Source organism: Papio anubis, chromosome 1 (assembly GCF_008728515.1).
Source record: "Papio anubis isolate 15944 chromosome 1, Panubis1.0, whole genome shotgun sequence".
Taxonomy (NCBI): domain Eukaryota; kingdom Metazoa; phylum Chordata; class Mammalia; order Primates; family Cercopithecidae; genus Papio; species Papio anubis.
Window position 1 is genome coordinate 212,705,536 of NC_044976.1, and position 22,120 is coordinate 212,727,655.

Consider the following 22,120-nt stretch of genomic DNA (forward strand, 5'->3'; position numbering starts at 1 on the left):
GTAATATACCTTAAAAATGCTTCATTTTAGACAGTTTTTGTGTGTTCTAGGGGTGGTCAGTTGCACTAACCAAGAATCTATGAGGTGTGGTTAGCCAGCAGTATATCGGAAGAGTTGTACTACTGGGGCTGCCACTATAAGCACTTCAGCTATGCAAATTTTGATCAAAACTAAGCCAGACATGTGGATGTTTCTTGGTGAGGGAGGAATTTCCTGTCCCCAGGGACAATGAGGCTTCCCTAAGTTGGAACTGGGTGTGATGCAGTCCCTCTTGCTGGCTCTTCCCACATCCCCACTGCTCCTCCCGTCCTTCTCTGTCTCCACGTTGGTAGAGGAGTCAGGCATGAGGGGAAGGAGAGCACTTCCCTTAGCAAGTTATTGTTTAATGGGAGCTGGTGGGAAGAGTCCTGTCATTTAATACTCCTTGCTGGTGGTGCTATATGTAGTGAAATCAACTGCTACAGTGATAGGGACCTTAGAGATCATCAAGTCCTACCTCTACACCATGAAGTTAATCTTCTCTCACCATCTCTGGCACATCCCTCAGCAAGCTAGAAACAGAACTCTGCGTTTTTTCCATAAAGTACGAGAAATAATGATTTCACCTTTAAAAACTGCCTTCTTGAGCAAGTGTCCATTTGGTCACCCAGATTTCATTGGTCCTAACTTTCATCAGGTTGTTCTTGCAGAACGTGCCAGTAGAAGCATTCACCAACTGAAATGTGCCCTGAAAGAAGGTGATGTCACTATTGGAGAAGATGCGCCAAATCTTTCTTTTAGCACCAGTGTGGGAAGTGAGGATGCCAGGACAGCCTGGCCCGAATTACAACAGAGCCATGCTGGTGAGTATGAAAGTCAGTCCTAGCCTGAATGATGCATAGTGAATTTTTTAAACTCCGTAGAATAATAAGTCCTTTCATTCTTCGTTCTGCTGCTATGATGTTATTCCTGAAACACAAATCAGATAATTTAATTCCCTTGCTTAATCTTTTTTTCTTTGACTTCCCAATGCTTATAGGCGAAAGTCTGAAATTCTTAGTTACAAAACAACAGTGTTTTCCTAAGATAGCTCCAACCTGCCTTTTCGGCTCATCTTTGTGTACTTCTCATGTTAATCATCCATCTCACAACTCATATTCTAGTTATAATGACCTCCTCGCTATGCTTTTATGCTTTGACATGTGCAGTGCCTTCTAATTGGAATTTTTCTTATCCTTTTTTGCTTGGTGAACTCCTTCCTGTTCGTCCTTGCAGTGTTATCTCCTCTGTGAAAACAAGCACAATTAGGTGCTTCCTCTTCTTGTAGCACAGTGCACAGCTCTAGGTCTACATACAAACTTATTTTATATCAGTGTCTCTCTCTTCATTGCTAGATTCTTAGCACTTAAGGGGTAGAAATTCTTTTTTTTTTTTTTTTTTCTGATGTTGGTCTTTGTATCCCCAGTTGATAGCAGAATTCTTGATGCATAATATATATTTCAGCAATTTTTATTAGTTGGAAAGATGGATGGGTGGTAAGAAACCATGGATCTCAAATAAGGTTAATAACCCCTCTGCTTTTGCTCTATAGTTAATCAGCTCAAAGATTTGTTGCGCCGACAAGCAGATAAGGAAAGTGAAGTATCTCCATCAAGAAGAAAAATGTCCCCTTTGGTAAGTATCAGCTTTTCCAACTTGACAAAGCATTCCTATGTTTTACTGTACTGTGTCGTTTTGTAGTACATGTTGCAGAAAAAATTTAAGCATGACATGCTAATAGTGAAAAACATTAAAAGTAATTCTTTTCCCTCTGATGATTTTGGCTGAAAAAATAGATTTCCATGGCAGAAGGAATCTTGATATTTTTAATTTATTATTCACTTGGAAAATGGGAGCAAGGGAATAGTTTGGAGAATTTATTTTGCAACTGTTAGCAAAATATGTAATACAAATATATAATATATAATAAATTAATATAAATTATATAAGTTAAAGGAGAATATATGTAAAAGATAAACTAATGATTTTAGTAATTTCTTTTTTAGAGGGCCATATCTATCCATCATTTTTAGAAGTTACTTAATTATAATTGTAGCCCGCCTTTGTAATATTTTAAAATTTTGAATGTCAAAATAATACATTTTGTTTTTAATTAATTAATTTTTTTGAGTTGGAGTCTCATTCTGTCGCTCAGGCTGGAGTACAGTGGCATGATCTTGGCTCACTACAACCTCTGCCTCCCCGGTTCAAGTGATTCTCCTGCCTCAGCCTCCCTAGTAGTTGGGATTACAGATGTGCACTACCACATCAGGCTAATTTTTTGTATTTTTAGTAGAGATGGGGTTTCACCGTATTGGCTAGGCTGGTCTCAAACTCTGAACCTCAGGTAATCCACTTGCCTCGGCCTTCTAAAGTACTGGGATTACAGGCATGAGCCACCGCACCCCGCCTCAAAATAATACATTTTAATATGTAATGTTCTATATGTTAAAATATATGGTTATAAAATTGTATGATATATAAGAAGTGGTGCTGTATTTCTTCTGAGGCTGTTTTTTATTGCTTTGACAGAGTATATTATTCCTGATTAATGCATTTTATATGCTAAAGGCTGAGATAGATGTGAGTGAAAGAACTCTGAACCAGATTTAAGTGGCCAAAATAATAGTCAAGGGCTTAGTTCTATCTAAGGTCTATCACATACTCTCTAGGATATTGTGCCTGTCTCACGGAGTTTTTGGAATAACGAGATAAGATTACATACTTAAAATTCTTTAGAAACCTATGAAGTGTTACACAAACATAACATGTCAGAGCAGCAACCTCGCATTTTCAATGTGTTTTATAGTTCAATACAATGCCTATATGCTGAAAAGTATGGAGACATGTTACTTTCTTTTCTTCACCACTGAAATGTCAGAATATCACTCCCATAAGAACACTTCATTCCAGGCTGACACAAACTTTTAAGCTTAATTCCAACTTTAGAGAAATGTACTTCATATGCATATTCAATATTTATAGATATAGATTTTATAATTTTAATAAAACATCTCATTATTTAATGAATTTATTACTATTGACATCTGGTTTCTAGCATGCTCTTAAGCACACACTGGTGGAATGCTTTTAAGTCTACCTAGATGCGGTTGCTTTTTCTGTTGAATACTCAGACATGCTTATTCGTTTTTTAAAGCCTGAGCAAGTGATATTATGGAGCTTATTGAATCCAGGCAGGCTGGAAGACCTTCATTAAGAGAATCAGTTTAGTACGTACAGAGTACACTTTAAAATATACAAGTCTATTTATATGGAGCTGTGTAAAAGAATGGAACTTAGACTCTAAATGTATATAGCCTACATGTAATAATTATAAACCATAATAGTAATAATTAGCTTTTTAAGATTATAGCCTTAGAATGCACTTTCATAGCCAGTATAACGTATTAGAAATACATGCATATATTGAGAGTAAAACTGAGGAACTATTGAGATGGAAAAGAAGTTATTACTTAGTGTCTTAAAATGTAGATATCCAAACTAAAGCCCTTTAAAGTAGACACAAATGATTTCAGGTGAACGTTTTTCATACAATATTAGCTTGAGCTTTTTATTTTTCACATTGACTTCCTGCTGTATACTCATAGTAGTAATTTATATTTGCTTACCTTCTGAACCTATTTCTATTAATGGAGGATGATTCTAATTGTTTGATTTCTACTCATGACAGATAATTCATTTAATTAGAGTTACTTTGGTTTTTAAATATCTTCAATACACCAAAAAGCAGAGCTCTATTTTATTTTATTCTGCCATGGTAGCTGGTGCTTGGTTATCGTTTAAAATTTCTGCTGTGCTGAGAAAGAGAACAGCTGAGAAACAGACACTGTGTCTCATTTCAAGCTTTCCTCTGGGTTTGTTTAACTGGGTGACCCTTGTTTTCCCTTTTCCTGATTTCCTCATCCTTTTAAAAAAAAATCATGTGATGTGTATATGATTTTACAAACTATATCACAGTCACTTTAAGATAAGGTAAGATATACATTAGCAGTAAGTTCCAGGAATGCTACAGAGCTAAAATAACATTAGTGTTTTTTTTTGAAATCTCTTCATTGGACCCCTCAACGAAAAAAGTAGTAAAACTACTTCAGGGCTCTACTCTTGGAGGTTCTATGCTCCAGAACAGCATACGCGTGAATTGCCTTCAATACGAGAGTCAAAAATCGAAAACTATGTTTTGCTAATGTATCCTTTTTGAGATGGAATTTTATCGCATTGACACAGGCTTGGCATCAAAGAGTTCCTAAAGAATCTCTCCGTCACGGAGCTGCTGCAGTTTTAGCAAATCCTCTTCCATGGCAGTTTCTTGGAGAGAGTTGTCCCTTGTATCTCAGCATTACTGAATGGAATGTTGTTTTTCCAATTTGTTAAAATAGTTCATTCCAAGCCAGTTATACTACTGCTACCCCAGCATTTTTCCATTCACTATATGTGCTTTTTATAACCACTTTCACCATCCATCTTAAAAAACAAAATGATATTCACGTCCGTGAATCTTGTGTATTTGTGGAATTTATAGGATAGAGAAGCAAGTATTTGTGTTAGTCCATTCTTGTGTTGCTATAAATAAATACCTGAGGCTGGGTCATTTATTTGAAAAAGAGGTTTAATCAGCTCATGGTTCTGCAGGCTGTACAGGAAGTGTGGGACTGGCATCTCATTCTGGTGAGGGCCTCAGGATTCTGCAGGCTGTATGGGAAGTGTGGGACTGGCATCTCATTCTGGTGAGGGCCTCAGGAAACTTTCAGTCATGGTGGAAGGTGGAAGGGGAACAGGCATTTCATGTGGTGAGAGCCAGAGCAAGAAGTGAGGAGAGGTGTCACATTCTTTTAAACAACCAGATCTCACCAAAACTCAGAGCAAGAATTCATTATCATGAGGATAGCACCAGCACCGAGGTATTCATCCATTCATCATGACCTAAACACCTCCCACCAGGCCCCACCTCCAATGCTGGGGGCTGCATTTCAACATGAGGTTTGTGGAGGATAAGCATCCGAACTATATCAAGATTGTAAGCTACATTGTGATCAATTATATGTTTATATCACATCAGTGCACAATTGAGTATGGAGAAGGTAACAACTGATTCTTTGCTAAATCCAAACATGCTTAATTTTGCTTTTTAAAAATTATGTATGTATGTATGTATTTATTTTATTTATTTATTTTTGTCGTAGAGGTCATTAGAACATGAGGAAACCAATATGCCTACTATGGACAACCTTGTTCCTATTATTAATGACCAGTCTCAATATATTCATCATTTAGAGGCAGAAGTTAAGTTCTGCAAGGTAAGTTTCTCATTAAGAATTTAAAACTAAATAAAGCTTATATTAACTATGCATTGTATACAAATTTGCTACTATAAATCTTCATGTTTGTAGCAAGGCATTGACAATTGCTATTCTTACATGATTGACAGACTGATGTGTCACAAGAGCTTGTCAGACTTGGGAATGATGCTCTTGACCATACCATTTCTGATTGCTTGATTTCGCAGTAGTTCATTACTATGTCTAATGATTTCATAATATGGTCTCATATTTCAGAAGTTTTCCTTCTCACCCCACTTGCTGTAACCCAGCAAATGGCAAATGCTTTGGAATACAAATAGCAATCATTCTCCCACACTTGTCAACCTATTGGGGCAGGGGTACAACAATCAGGGATTCTAAACTGGCAAGACCAGTTCTTCTCCACTGTCACTATTAGGGCTCTTACTTTGACTTTGAATGAGAATGGTTCATAGGGTACTGACAGTAGTGATCAAGAAACCAAACACATCATATATAGCTTGTGACACTAGAGGGTTATATGCTCAACTGTGTGCAGTTTACTAATGTCATTAATGCTAATAGAGCCTTTTCATCTCCCCAAAGTATGTCGTGTTTCACTTCTTTTCTTTCTCTTCCTCTTTCTTTCTTTCTAGTTTCAGTGTATTAGATTGTACAATATTTTTATAGGAATTACTGATATCTCTTGTATCATGTTTTTATATATAGTATATGATATTATGTATTATATTGTTGACATTTTAAGATGATGCAAGGCCAGTATGTAACTTAAGGAGGCTTTAGATGTTTCACTGTCCTGATTTTACCAGGGAATTTCTGATCTTAACATGTAATTTCCTGTTTGTTCTTGGAGGACACAGTCATTAATATACAGGTGGTCTTGGATTACCAGTAAAGCTGAAATAATATCCTAGGAACTATTTCATTAACAAGGCTCTATTAATCCCTAAGATGTTGTGGATAAAACTTGAAAGATATAAAGCAGAATGTATTTACCATCTACTTGAGAAGACAGAACTATTCCCTATTAACACCATAAGCAGCACATTAGAGAATATAGTATAGGCCTTTACTTCTTGGTATAAGCTATAATTATAATAAGAGAAGAAAGTTAGAAAAAGCTAATGTCTTTGGGAATGTTTTTATGGGAGAGAGAGATCTTGAACCGGTCTTTTTTTTTTTCAATTTTTAAAATTATACTTTATGCTCTAGGGTACATGTGCAAAATGTGCAGTTTGTTACATATGTATACATGTGCCATGTTGGTGTGCTGCACCCATTAACTCGTCATTTATATTAGGTATATCTCCTAATGCTATCCCTCCCCTCACCCCCCACCCCACAACAGGCCCCAGTGTGTGATATTCCCCTTCCTGTGTCCAAGAGTTCTCATTGTTCTCCATATCCTCATTAGCATTTGGTGTTGTCAGTGTTTTAGAGTTTAGCTGTTCTAATAGATGTGTAGTGGAACTTCACTGCTGTTTTAGTTTCAATTTCCTGATCACAAATGATGCTGAGCATCTTTTCATGTGCCTATATTCCACCTATATCACATCTTTGAGTGAGGTGTCTGTTCAGGTCGTTCACCCATTTTTAAAATCAGGTTGTTCGTTTTCTTATTGTTGAGTTTTAACAATTCTTGTTGTATTTTGGATGCCAATCCTTTATCAGATATGTCTTTTTCAAGTATTTTCTCCCAGTCTTTGACTTGGCATTTACTTCTCTTAACAGTGTCTTTCAATGAGCAGAAATTTTTAATTTTAATGAAGTTTAACTTACCAATTTTTTCTTTCATAGATTGTACTTTTAACTTTGCATTTAAAAATTTATTACCAAATCCAAGTTCACTATATTTTCTCCTTTCTTCTTCTAGGTATTTTATAATTGTTTATTTTACATTTAGATCATGTTTGAAGGACAGTTGTCCATATTTTGGAGTCTATTTCTGGGCTCTCCTGTTCCATTGATTTACTTGTCAATTCTTTTGCCAGTATCACTCTATCTTGATTACTGTAGCTTTATATTAAGTCTTGAAGTTGGGTAATATCAGGACTCCAATTTTGTTCTTCTTCAATATTGTGATGAGTATTCTGGGACTTTTTTGTCTCCCTGTAAACTTTAGAATCAGTGTGTTGATATCCACAAAATAGGATTTGGATTGGAATTGTGTTGGATCTATTGATCAAGTTGGGAATAACTGGCATTTTGATACTATTGAATATTGCTATCCATGAACATGGAATATCTCTATTTACTTAGATCTTCTTTGATTACTTTAATCAGTGTTATGGTTTTCCTCAAATAGATCTTCTACAAATTTTGTGAGATTTATATCTATTTTATTTTATTTTTGAGACACAGTCTTGCTCTGTCATCCAGGCTGGAGTGCAATGGTGCAGTCTCGGCTCACTACAACCTCTGCCTCCTGGGTTCAAACAATTCTTCTGCCTCAGCCTCCTGAGTAGCTGGGACTACAGGCATGTGCCACCACACCTGGCTAATTTTTGTATTTTTAGTAGAGATGGGGTTTCACTATGTTGGCCAGGTTGGTCTCAAACTCCTGACCTCATGATCCACCCGCCTCGGCCTCCCAAAGTGCTGGGATTACAGGCATGAGGATCTGTCCCAGCTACCTATTTTATTTTTTAGTGTAAATGGTATTATGTATTTAATTTCAAATTCCAATGATTTATTGCTAATATAGAAGAAAACAATTGACTTTGTGTATTGACCTTGTATTCTGCAACCTTGGTATAAGTCACTTATTAGTTTCAGCATTTTTTGTTGATTCTTTGGGATTTTCCTCATCAACAAGCATATTACCTGCAAACAAAGACAGTGTTATTTTCTCCTTTCCAATATGTTTAGATTTTGTGTTTTTTACATTTTTCATTTATTTTTCTTAATTAATTGTTTTAAGATAGGGTCTTGCTCTGTTGTACAGGCTGGAGTGCAGTGGCATGATCATGGCTCACTGTAGCCTTGACATCTGGGCTCAAGTGATCCTCCTACCCCAGCCTCCCTGGTGGCTGGGACCACAGATGCACACCATCATGCTTGGCTATTGTTTTATTATTATTACTTTTTGTAGAGTTGAGGTCTCATCATGTTGCCCAGGCTGGTCTTGAACTCCTGGGCTCAAACAGTCCTCCTGCGTAGGCTTCCCAAGGTGTTGAGATTATAGGCTTTAGCAAATGTGCCCAGCCAGATTTTATTTTTTTAATTGTCTTATTGCATTAGCTGAGACTTTTGGAATGATGTTGAATGGTTGTGAGAGGGGCCATCTTTGCCTTGTTCTTGATCTTAGTGGGAAACTACTTTCTTACCATAAAGTATGTTAGCTATAGGTTATTTGTAGATGTTCTTTATCAAGTTGAGAGTGTTTCCCTCTATTCCTAGTTACTGAGAGTATCGATGCCTCTCGACTTACAATGGGATTGTGTCCTGATAAACTCGTTGTAAGTTGAAAATGCATTTAATATACTATAGAATATTGGTTGTTTACGCCTGTGATTGCACGGCTAACTGGGAGCTACAGCTCACTGCCACTGCTGCTGCCCAGCATCATGAGAGAATATTATACTGCATATTGCTAGCTTGGGAAAATATCAAAATTTGAAACTTGAATTATGGTTTCTACTGAATGCATATTGCTTTTGCAGCATAATAAAGTCAAAAAAATCATAAGTCAAACCATCGCAACTGAGGGACCATCTGTGTTTATCATAGATGGCTGCCGCATTTTGTCAAATGCTTTTCCTGCATCTATGGTTAAAATTATGATTTTTCTTCTCTACATTGTTGATGTGACATTAACTGATCCTCAAATGTCGAACCAATGTTGTGTAATTAGAATAAATCTTACTTTATCCTGGTGTAGAATTCTTTTTTACATTGTTGGATTTGATTTGCCAGTATTTTGTTGAGGATTTTTTCATCTACGTTCATTAGAGATATCGATCTGTAATTTTCCACTTGTTTTCACTTGGTTTGGGTATTAGGTTAATGCTGACCTCATAAAATAAGTTAGCAAATACTTCCTCTTGAATTTTATGAAATATGTTATAGATAATTGGTATAATTTCTTTCTTAAATATTTGGTACAATTCACTAGTGAACTTATCTGGACCTGGTGCTTTCTGTTTTGAAAGGTTGCTAATTGTTGATTTAATTTTCTTGATAAATATAGGTTTATTCAGATTATCTATTCTTCCCTCTGTGAGTTTTCATGGATTGTGTCTTATAAAGAATTGGTGCGTCTCATCTAGGTGACTAAATTCATGATCATGGAGTTGTTCATAGTATTTCTTTGTTATCCTGTTTTTTAAACATTTCTTTATTATCCTTTTAATGTTCATGGGATCAGTAGTGATAGCCCCGTTTTCACTTCTGATCTTAGTATATGATAGAATCTAATTGGTATTTTCTCTTTTTTTGTCTTAGTTAGCTTGTATAGAGTCTCATCAATTTTATTCATCTTTTCAAAGACCCAACTTTTGATTTTGTTGTTTTTCTCTAGTGATTTTCTATTTTTAATTTCATTTTTTCACTCTGATTTTTACTATATGTTCTTTTCTGCTTACTCTAGAACTAATTTGCTGTTGGTTTTCCAACTTCTAAAGTAGAAGCTTAGATTATTTATTTGAAGTCTTTCTTCTTTTCTAATTTTTTTGCACTCCTTTTGCTGCATCCTTTTAATAAGTACATAGCTTTTTATCAGTTGTATTTTAATTTTTACTTAGTTGAAAATATTTCTAAATGGATTTTGATACGTCTTGGATTCATGTGTGTCATTTAGAAGAGTGTTGTGTCGTCGTCAGGTATTTGGGGAGTTTCCCAGCTGTCGTTCTGTTACTGATTTCTGGTTTAATTCCATTGTTGTCTGACCGCATACTTTCCGATTCCTTTAAATTCGTGAAGGTTTCTACATTGTAGTCTGCCTGGGTGAATGTTCTGTGTGAGCCTGAAGAAAACGTGTGTACTGCTGGTCTTGAATGAAGTAGTCTGTAAATGTCACTTAAATCCAGTTGATTGATGCTGGTGTCCATTTCAATTGTGTCCTTTGTGATTTTTATCATTTCTGACAGGGGATGTTGAAATTTCCAACTGTAATAGTGGATTCATCTATTTTCCTTTGCCTCATACATTTTGATACCCTTTTATTAAGCACATATGCATTAAGACTTGTTACATCTTCTTGGTGAATTGACCTCTTTATCATTATGTAATGTACCTCTCTGTATCCCTGATCATTTTCATTGGTCTGAAATCTGCTTTGTCTAAAATTAATATTGCTACTCCAACTTTCTATTGATTAGTGTTAACATGATATGTTTTTTTCATTCATTTATTTTTAATCTATCTGTGTCTTTGTATTTATAGTTGGCTTCTTTTTTTGTTTTGAGGTTTTTTTTTTTTTTTTTTTGGTTAGAGATGGGGTCTCACTATATTGCTCAGGCTGGTCTTGAACTCCTGGGCTCAAGGGATCCTCCAACCTCAGCCTCCCAAGTAATGGGATTACAGATGTGAGCCACCTTGCCCGGCTATTATAGGCTTCTTGTAGACAACATATAGTTTGTTGTTCTTCTTTTAACCACTCTGACAGTCTCTATCTTTTAGTTGGTATATTCAGACCATTATATTTAAAGAGATTATTGTTATGATTGGATCAATGTATAACATATTTGTTACTATTATTTTCATTGTCTTTATTTTTTGTTTCTTTAAAAAATTTTCACTCTTTTTCTGTCTTCTCTGGCTTTTTTTTTTTTTTTTAAGAGATAGAGCCTTGCCCTGTTACCTAGGCAGTGATGTAATCAAAGCTCACTACAGCCTAGAACTCTTGGGCTCAAGCAGTCCTCTCACCTCTTCCCTGCCGAGTAGCTTGGACTACAGACTTGCGCCACTATGGCTGGCTAATTTTTATGTTTTTTGCAGAGATGGAGTCTCACTATGTTGCCCACGCTGGTGTCAAACTCCTGGCCTCAAGTAATCTTCCCACCTCAGCCTTCCAAAGTGCTGCACTTACCAGGTGTGAGCCACTGCACCTGTCCCTTCTGTAACTTTGATTGAGCATTTTATATGATTGCATATTATTTTTTATATTTGGAGACAGAGTCTCTCTCAGTTGCCCAGACTGCAGTGCAGTGACACCATCTTGGCCCACTGCAACCTCTGCCTCCTGGGTTCAGTCAATTCTTGTGCCTCAGCCTTCCTAGTAGCTAGGACTACAGGCGTGAGCCACCACAACCAGCTAATTTTTGTATGATTGCATTTTTCTCCTGTCTTAACATATCAGTTGATCAATTGTACTTCTTCGTCTTTTTTTTTCTTTACTGGTTGCCTTAGAGTTTGCAGTAAATATTTATAACTAACTTTACTTTCAAGTAACCCTGTGCCACTTCTTGAATAGTACAAATTCCTTATGATAGAATTCCCAAGCCCTCTCTCATCCTTTATAATATTTCTGTCATTAATTTCAGTTATCCATAAACTACAATTACTACAAACACTATTGCAATTATGATGTTGAACACAAAGTGTCATCCGTCAAATAAATTAATAAGAAAATATTTTCTATCCACTTACTCCTTCTTTAATACTCTTTTTTTCTTTATGTAGATGGTAGTTTCTCACCTTATCATCTTTTCTCCTTTCTGAAGAACTTTTTTAATATTTCTTGCGAGGCATATATGCTAGCAATAAATTCCATCAATTCTTGTTGGTCTAAGAAAATATTTTTCTTTCTCTTTTGAAGGTTAATCTTGCTGAATCCAGAATTCTAGGTTGGTGGGTTTTTTTTTTTTTTAAACACTTTAAATATTAGATTCATTTTATTCTCTTCCTGTTTGCATGGCTTCTGAAAAGTATTCCCAGGTAATTCTTATCCTTCCTTCTTTATAGGTAAGGTTTTTGTTTTTTTTGTTTGTTTGATTTTTGTTTTATTATTATTATTATTTGAGACTGAGTCTCGCTCTGTCACACAGGCTGGAGTATAGTGGCGAGGTCTTGGCTCGCTGCAATCTCGGCCTCCTGAGTTCAAGCAATTCTCATGCCTCAGCCTCCTGAATAGCTGGGATTACAGGTGCGCACCACCATGCCTGGCTAATTTTTGTATTTTTAGTAGAGACAGGGTTTCACCATGTTGGCCAGGCTGGTCTTGAACTCCTGACCCTCATGTGATCTGCCTGCCTCGGCCTCCCAAGGCATACATTCCCTGTATGCTGGGAATACAGGCATGAACCACCGCGCCCAGCCTGATTTTGGGGTTTTGTTTGTTTGTTTGTTTACTTTGGCTTATTTTAAGATTTTTCTCTTTGTCTTTGATTTTCTGCAGTATGAATATGATATTCTTCAGTGTATTTTGTGGTGGTATTTATCCTGCTTGGTGTTCTGTGAGCTTCCTAGATCTGTGGTTTGGTGCCTGTCATTAATTCAGGAAATTTTTCAGTCATAATTGACTGAAATATTTCTTCTTTTCCTTTCTTTCCTTTTTTGTGTTCGTGTTGTATGTATGTATTTATTACACCATTTGTAATTGTACTGTAGTTCTCGTATAATTTTTCTGTCTTCAGTTTTTTTCCTTATTGCATTTCGTTTTTGGAAATTCTTATTCACAATCCTTAAAGTTTACTAATACATTCCTCAGCTACGTCCAATCTACTGATGAGCCTTTCAAAGGCGTTCTTCATGTCTGTTAATAGGTTTTTTTATTTTGAGCATTTTCTTTTCATCTTTTTCATAGAGTTTCCATCTCTCCACTTATATTACTCTGCTGTTCTTGCATATAGTCTATTTTCTCTATTAGAGACCTTAGCATAGTAACCATAATTATTTTATTTATTTATTTATTTATTTAGAGACAGAGTCGTACTCTGTCACCCAGGCTCAAGTGCAGTGGCGTGATCTCGGCTCACTGCAACCTCTGCCTCCTGGGTTCAAGCGATTCTCCTGCCTCAGCCTCCCAAGTAGCTGAGATTACATGCATGCACCACCACCCCTGGCAAATTTTTTTTGCATTGTTAGTAGAGGTGGGGTTTCACTATGATGGTCAGGCTGGTCTCGAACACCTTGGTCAGGTGATCCTCCCACCTTGGCCTCCTAAAGTGCTTGGGATTACAGGCGTGAGCCACCATGCCTGGCCTTAATTATAATTATTTTAAATTCCTGGTCTGATAATTTTAACATCTCTGCTTTATCTGAGACTGTTTCTGATGCTTGTTAAATCCTTTCAAACTGTGTTTCAATCTTTTAGCATGTCTTGTCATTGTTTGATGAATGCTGGACATGACATATTTGGTAAAAGGAACTGAGATAAGTAGGCCTTTAGCATGAGCTTTTATGTTTATCTAGCTAGAAGCTAGGCTGTGTTTGCTGTCACTATACATGTCAGAGGCTGAAATTTCCTTCCATGTCCTGGTCTTGTCTCTTCTGTTGTCTCTTCATTACCCTAGTGAATTCTTCCTAAATATAGTCTGAGATATGCAGTTCTTTCTGTTGAATTTCTCTGTTAGTATACAGAAGCCCTAGTGATGTGGTCGTTAGATGTGGGAGTAGAGGGAAGCGTTCAATAGGCCTATGACTAGATCTGAGTCTTTTAATAAGCCTTTGCCTTGGGCTGTGACATTCACAAGTGCTTCTCAGTCTCCCCTGCCCTTTAAGGTAGACGGGAAGGCTAGAGGAAGCTGGAGGCCCCTTCTCCCACACTGAATGCAAGAGGGGGCTGGAGCTGGATTTCTTTATTTAGGCCAGTTAGGTGACGGCAGCCCCCCAGTCAGTTCGGCTCCGGTAAAGTCGTTTCCCTCGAGTCAGGCCTGTGACAAGGAACACAACGTGCTGAGCATATTTCAAACTGGCTGCTTTTCTTCTTTCTTTAGGTTGCATAAGGGGATTTTTCTCTAGTTTTTACTGTGAAAATCTGGCACTGTCCTGGAGATAAAACTGGGGAAGCAGGGCAGTCCTCCTATGACTGGGTCTTCCTGGAATTTATTTATTTATTTATTTTGAGACAGAGTCCCGCTCTGTCACCCAGGCTGGAGGGCAGTGGCGTGATCTCGACTCGCTGAAACCTCGACCTCCCAGGATCAAGCCATTCTCCTGCCTCAGCCTCCGAGTGGCTGGGACCACAGGCGTGCGCTACCACACCCGGCTAGTTTTTGTATTTTTAGTAGAGATGGGGTTTCACCATATTGGCCAGGCTGGTCTTGAACCCCTGACCTTGTAATCCGCCCACCTTGGCCTCCAAAAGTGCTGGGATTATAGCCATAAGCCACTGCGCCCAGCCTGGAATTTTTAACTCTCAAACTTGTTGACACTGAGCTTCCAGCAAGTCATCAATTACAGTTTAGATTTTCTACCTCCTCCAGAGGTTTCTGATTTCCTCCTGTAAATTCTGTGTCTCAGCGACCACTCGTCTCTTCAATTTTGGGGCAGCAGTTTTCCCTGTGACTCAATTATCTGATGAATCTAAGAAGAGTTGTTGATTTCCAGTTTGTTCAACGTTTTTCCTGTTGTGAAGATGGGAGTGAGCTGTTCCAAGCTCATTACATTCCAGACTGAAAAATGAAAGTCCACAATATTTTTTTAATTTCAGCTTTTAGTATAGCTTTGGGTTTAAAAATAATAATAATTGAGGGGAATTTTCACATGTTGTACAATAGCTTGTGATTACACTAGTAATGAATATTAGGTTAAGTATTATATGATTGATATATTGATGTTATTGAATTGTTTTTCCAGCGACTGAGGTCCACTCAATAGCTATTCTAATTATTGTTGACCTGTAATTTCTTATGTTACATCCTGTAATTTTAATTGTTATTCATTTGTTAATTCTTTACATTACATCCTGTGAGGCCAAGGAAATACTCTTTCAGAATTCTCCATGAAATGTTTTACTATAATTCTCTCCTATCTGGCTACCATTTCATAGGTAATCATCACGCCTGTCTATGCCTTTCTGTCTCAGAGCCTCCCTCTATTTAATCTTCCATCAGTTTTTAACAAGTTGATGGTATTTGATCATTAGTCATAGTATGTCTTAACTCATTTTTCAGAGTCTACTTCTTTAAACTCTCTTGGATAACTCTTTTAATTAAGGCTTTTCTTTGAGCCTTGATTCCTTGGAGAAAAGGAAATTGTCAGAAACGACACACTTTTGTGATATGCCACCAGCAGGCCCATTACTATATACCTTAGCCTTCTCTTTGGTATCTAGCTAATGTTTAGGTTGCCTTGTTTGTCTAAATATAATTATATTTCAGGAAAAGGAGAACATAAGTCTTCCATGCTTTATATCATGCTGGGTCCTCTAATCAACAAATAAAAACACTGCTTAATAATGCTTAATGTATTTGATGTTGCTTATTATAGGAGGAACTCTCTGGATTGAAAAATAAAATACAAGCAATTGTGCTTGAAAATGAAAGCCTCCAGCAAGAGCTGAAATCTCAAAGACAGGAGGAGACACTAAGGGAACAAACACTTCTGGATGCATCTGTGAGCATTCTTTTAAATCATACATTTTATTTAGTGTGAATATTCCCTTCTGCCCTCTCTCCCCGCCTTCTTAGCTGCTTAGTTTTTCTCCTTGAAGTGTGGCCAAAGTACTATGTTAGTATTTGTTTGAGACCTCAAATACCAGATTTCACTGTGGTAGAATGAATTCTCAGGTGAAATGATCTCGTAACATTTGCTATGGTTTCCTGAGTGTACCATTTCTGCGTTACCATATGGAAAGAGCAGGTCTGAAAGCAGGAAATGTGTTATACAGGAAGGACTTTGCGGAGTCTAGAAACCATTCAGAACCTTAGCTTAGATTTCTGCCGGATTTCTCTAAATTGTCCTTGATATCTGAAATCTGAGAAGTCTAGTTAGCAGCATGATATAGCAGAAAGAACATTGGCCTTAGGGTCCAAGAATCAAAATGTTAGTCTTCCCATTGTCCCTAAGAAGGCTGGTGCTTAGCAAGTAATTTTAGAAGGCTTTACATAGCTTAATCCCGTATGTCCTTTATTTCTTTATTGTTGTTTTGAGAAGATTAACATATACCAGGAGTTTTCAATGCAAATTCCTGGACTCCAGGCCCTGTGAGTCTGATTCACTTGGTCTGGTTGGCCCCTGGGAATCTAAACTTTTATCAAGTTGCCTAAGTGATTCTAATGTCAGTGGCCCAGAGTTTGAAGAACCTTGGGTCAGATTATCCCTATAATTCTGTGACAGAGAATTATTGTGGTGACTTTTAAATAGTGCCTAAACCACTTTCTTATGACTTATCAGAGTACTTTTGTCTTAAACGTTTTAAAACTGTTTTTCTGTAAGATATAGTCACAGCTTCTTCTGCTTTTTGAGACAAATGCAACTTTCCATGCGGAAGTTTTCATGCTTGCCTATTCCAGCTTCACTTTGCAGTTTACTTTGGTGGTTTTGACTTTGTCGTCATTAGTAAATCAGCTGTTAAGAAAACATGAAAGTCTTGATGTTTGACTGAGATATCCTCTAATTTTCGTTTTTGAAGTCTTTTTTTTTTTTTTAACCTGAATTGATAGCTTGTTTTTAATCCTGGAGTTGTATATGTTAGAGTCTGCTATTGAGAAGTATAGGAGTGTATTAACTCTGATAAATGAAGTGGGCTAATTAGTATTTCAGTTTAATTTTCTGCAATTGCATTTAAGTTTGTGATCAATTCTCTTCTCCTCACTATATAACTTTTTCCTGAAGATTTATATAATTATTAATGGTAAAAATTCCATCTTAGTTGCTTGTTATTTTAATGTCAATTTGAAGAAGATATCACCATATATAAAATACTTAGAAGTAGCTTATTTTAAAAATATTCATTTGCTTTTCTTCCAAATATGTAGTCACTTAGCAAGCAGTGATTCAATTATTCATAGTCTTCAGTATTTATATAACGGCCAAGAAGTGGAAGAAAGGGAAGTGAAGTGAGAAAGGAAATTAGGCAGACGAGTGAATCAGAGGGCAAGAGAAATGAGTAATGCAAAAGGGGAAGGAAATGATGGTAAGAGCACGCATGCCTTGCTGCATGAGCAAAGAAAACGTGCTAAACAGAACTACAGTCAGAATCATAGGAAGGATAAGGTTTTAGAGAGGTTTTGTTGTTTTTTTAAACATTCATGTGAGCTAAATGTAATGCAGATATTGAAATGATTACTGCAGATATGCCAGATGACCTTGATATCTATTTTAATGTTAGTCTCCTGTTATTTGTTGTTGTTGAATTGTTACCCCCACATTTTACCTGTGTAAGTGAATTGAAACATTTCAAGGCCAGATACAGCGTCTTATGCATGCAATTTCAGCAGTTTGGAAGGATGATCATGTGAGTGGATGGATCACTTGAGCCCAAGAGTTCCAGACCAGCCTGGGCAACATAGTGAGACTCCATCTCTCTAAAAATAAAAAAAATAAAAAAAAATTGCCGAGCCTGCTGGTGCACACCTGTGGTCCTAGCTACTTTGGAGACTGAGGTCAAAGGATCCCAGGAGGTCAAGGCTGCAGTGAGCCCTGATCACGCCACTGCACTCCAGCCTGGGCAACAGTGAGTGAGACCTTGCCTCAATAAAAACAAGATGAACAAAAAACAAGACATTTCAGCAACACGTGCATTGTGCTGTGGCAGAAGTTATAACATGAATAAAAGTGTTTAGGATATCTTAAATATAAAAAAAGTCAAGAAATACCTTCTTTTGGGGGGATGGGGTTTTTGTAATGAGTCAATTAAAATATTGATGCTAAATCTTCCCTTGCTGTATTGAAATTTGCTGATTTCCACGTAGATTTTCAGTGTTTCATAATGCCTTTTAAAAAAGATAATTGAAGCATTTTTATGGTGTATTAGTCAGGGTTCTCTCAAAGGACAGAACTAATAGGATAAATATGTATAAAGGGGAGTTTACTAAGTAGTATTAACTCACGCAATCACAAGGTCCCACAATAGGCCGTCTGCAAGCTGAGGAGCAAGGAAGCCAATCCGAGTCTCAAAGCTGAAGAACCTGGAGTCTGATGTACAAGGACAGGAAGCATCCAGCACGGGAGAAAGATGTAGGCTGGGAGGCGAAGCCAGTCTAGCCTTTTCACGTTTTTCTGCCTGCTTTATATTTGCTGGCAACTGATTAGATGGTGCTCACCCAGATTAAGGGTGGGTCTGCCTTCCCCAGCCCACTGACTCAAATGTTAATCTCCTTTGGCAGCACCCTCACAGACATACCCAGGATCTATCCTTTGCATCCTTCAATCCAATTAAGTTGACAGTCAGTATTAACGATCACATACAGTAATAACTAACGTTTATTGATGACTGCGTGGTTATAATGTGCCAGGCACTGCATCAAACACTTTATTTACATTATATTACTTCAGATTTGTGATAGCCACACAAGGCGGGTGTTATTATCTCTGTTTTCAGAGGAGTAAATTAAGGTACACAACTGTTAAGTAACCTAAGTAATTGGCCTAATGTCACAGAGCTAGATAATGGCAAAGCAGGGACTCAAACCCAGGACTGTCTGAATCTCTAAATACACCCAGTAGAACCTTAAATTATACGGCTTTTCTGCGTAAATTAGGAAGAGCTCGTCGACAGTGAACCAAACCATCTTTGTTTGCAGAGGATAGAAGTTTTCCCTGGCAGAAAAGAGAAGAACCTCCTTTTTATTGCCTCCTGCTTGTAGCCCTGGACCTGGATGGTAGCCTGTAAGACTTTCAACTTTTGGTCTAGTTTTTGACCTAGAAGTTAAAGAAGCAAGCCATTCAAAGTATATTTCATTGCTGTCCTGATTTTTCGTCTCTTTTCCTTCTCATAAAATATTTCCTCATGGAAAGCTTTTCTCTAGAGTTCACAAAATCACAATAATACAAAAACAAGTTATTTATTCGACATTTTGTCATGTGTCCTCCTTTAAAGATCTAGGATTTTTTTTTTAAGGAGAAAATTTCTGGGCCAATTTTTTTTCATGTTTGTTTTCATCCCCTCTCTTACCACCACCCCCAACCCCGTCCAGTTAAGAAATCAAAGGTCTTGAATGATCTTCAGGGATTTAACGTACTTAGATTTAAAAACAAAATCTTTGGTTAAGTAGCATTCAAGTTTTTTAAAGCTATCTGTGAAAGAACAAAATATCCATTAGACTAGCACTTCTTTCCAAAGAATGATAATATTTTATATCGTAAGTCAGCAATCTGTGGTCTCCATGCTTCCTCCAGTTTCTCCGTAGAACATTAGTACCACCCTCCACTGATCTCAAAAACAACTTTAAATGCAATAATATCTTAGGGGATTTGGCCCTACCTGGAGAATCAAGTGCAGACTCATTCCATGGTGTGGTATACTCTCAAGTCCCTTACTTGATTCTTTAGCTTCATCTTCTGACATTCATCACCTTATATTTTGACCTCTAGTAATGTTGAATTGTCTAAGACCCCCCTGCAGGCACCATGCTATTCCATACCCCTGTGACATTTGTCACGAGGTTCTTTCTTCTTAGAATGCCCTTTCCATCTAGCTTACCCTAACTCATCCTTCAACGTATCACACCAGTGTCAATTTTTTTCTAGAAAACCTTCCTTGGATTTCTGGGTGCCCTTAGTATCCCTCCTGTGTTTTGGCAGAGGCCCCTGTGCACACCTTTAGCCTAGCACTCACATTATTATATCGAAAGGACCTGCCTAGCTGTGTGTCTCCCTTATTAAACTGTAAACTCCTTGGAGCTAAGATTGATGTTGCTCATTTTTGTCCTCCAAGCTCTTAGCACAGTGTCTGAACACCGTAGGTGTTACACAAATGTTTGCACTAAACTGAACTTCCAGAAGAATATGAAATAGAATTCAGAGTACTACTTTAGGTGAATGTAGTTTACCACATTCTAGCATGATGTGACACTGCAGTATAGTTCAGTGTTTGGGGACCTGTCCTCTCTTGTGACTACTACCATATCCTTTGGCCCTTAGCAAGTGTTCAATAATTATTTGTTGGATTAAATTAATATAAGTATTTTAATCCTTCTTGTGCACATAAATTCCCCAGATCGTTGGGCTGCTTACTACATTGAATGTTGAGAGGGTGACAGAGGTTGCAACTAACAATGGGTACACTAAATTCAACTCAGGCATGTTTGGTTTGTTTGATAAATTTTGAGCCAGTATTTAATAATGTTTCACATGAAGGACCAGATATCTGGTAATATGAATTTTCACTCCCACATGGCGAAGATTGACTGGAATTGAGTAGCGGCTGCTTCCTTGGGATAGTACACCTTTCTGTGGTTCGTCACAGCGCCTACTCTTCTTCCTTTCTGAATCCCTGGCATGCAGGCTGCATGTCAACTCTGTTTATCACTGCACATGCACTGTTTCTTTTTACTAAAGATAAATATTTATCTTTCAGAAAGGCAGAAGATCAGAATAATATAGGACATTAAAGGGAAAAAACTGTTCCTTTTTCTTATAATGCTTTTGACACCAAATGTTTGGGACTGTTGTCTCCTACACCTGGCCGTTCTCCATTTCTCTGTCGATACCAACTAGGTGTCCAGTGATTCAATTCAATTCTGACACTCACTACACAGTTAGTATCAGACCCACAGGTAAAGGGCTCAGTCCCACATGACTACCTGCTACTTTAGATACCAACTGCAAATAGTAGGTCTGTTGGTTATCCACAATTCTGTCTGATTTGTTTGTAAATTGGGGGTTCCTACAATAATTTGTGATAATTTGCCATAATGGCTCGCAAAATTCAGGGAAACACTCTACTTGCTATTACTGGTTTATTATTATATAAAGGATATAAATGAACAGCCAATTGAAGAGGCATAGGTCCAGGCTGGTCCCAGGTAGAAGAGCTTCTGTCTGTGGAGTTTGGGTACACCACCCTCTTGGCATGTGGATGCATTCACCAATGCAGAAATTCTCTGAACTTCATCATATAAGATTTTTATGGAGGTTTTATTACATAGGCATGATTGGTTAAATCATTGGCTGTTGATGATTAAGTCAATTTCCAGTTCTTTCCCCGCTTGAGGTGGGAGAGTGGGGCTACAAGTTCTAATCTTCTAATCATGGACTCCAGCCACCAGTCATCTTAATAGCATACAAAAAGATACTCTTATCACCATGGAGATCCTGTAGTGTAGAAGCATATGCTTTTTCTTTTCATCATAGATAAGAATCGGTATTCACAACCATATACAACGAAGAGTCACACTTCCAAGAAGAAAGCCAATGTCCCACTTCAGCATCAAATCTAAGACACTGCATTTCGCTTTCTCTGTACCAATGTCATAATTTGTTTGTTAATCTCTTGGTTTTATTTCAAAAACGAAACTATATTTAGAGAGGAAACAAATTCTACCAGCTGCTGTTGGATGCAAAAGATCTTTTTCTTTCTTGAATGGTTTATATTTGGACAGAGAAAGGTACATATTTGAACCATATGTGAATTCAATGTAATGTATTAGCTTTGATTGTGCCAGAGTTCCTAGAGGGCTCCAGAAATCAAAGGATGTGGCTGGTCACCCTAATTTTGGAGACTTGAATGCCTTTGTTCATAGTAGGAATCCAGAACAGAACGCAGCAACTTCTGTTCCTCATGATTTCATATACTCCATCCATAATCATCTGTCCTAATTCCAGATGCTAGTTTGGTTTACCCTATGGTAGCAAAATCAGTCAGTTTTCATTTTCTCAGGAAGAGAGGAGACTACTGGCAGGAGGAAGAGGAAGGCAGAGTAGAATGATAAAACCATGTGTGTGAAACATGGCTGCTT

At 37.4% G+C, this 22,120-nt stretch overlaps 1 protein-coding gene across 15 annotated transcripts in view; it reads left to right on the forward strand.

The window, feature by feature from the left end:
* SDCCAG8 (serologically defined colon cancer antigen 8) overlaps positions 1-22,120 on the forward strand; it is a 246,367-nt gene that overhangs the window by 12,014 nt on the left and 212,233 nt on the right. For 13 of the 15 annotated variants that reach the window (XR_641442.4, XR_004181992.1, XM_009196385.4 and 10 more), the window contains exons 2-5: positions 677-842; positions 1,571-1,653; positions 5,220-5,333; positions 15,708-15,833. Coding sequence is in view for 13 of the 15 variants with exons in the window: in XM_009196385.4 (XP_009194649.2) it covers positions 677-842; positions 1,571-1,653; positions 5,220-5,333; positions 15,708-15,833 (489 nt within the window). In the remaining 2 variants the exon portion in view is untranslated. The remainder of the gene's footprint in view (positions 1-676; positions 843-1,570; positions 1,654-5,219; positions 5,334-15,707; positions 15,834-22,120) is intronic. The other 2 variants (XM_009196409.2, XM_003893690.3) reach the window with 1 other exon arrangement.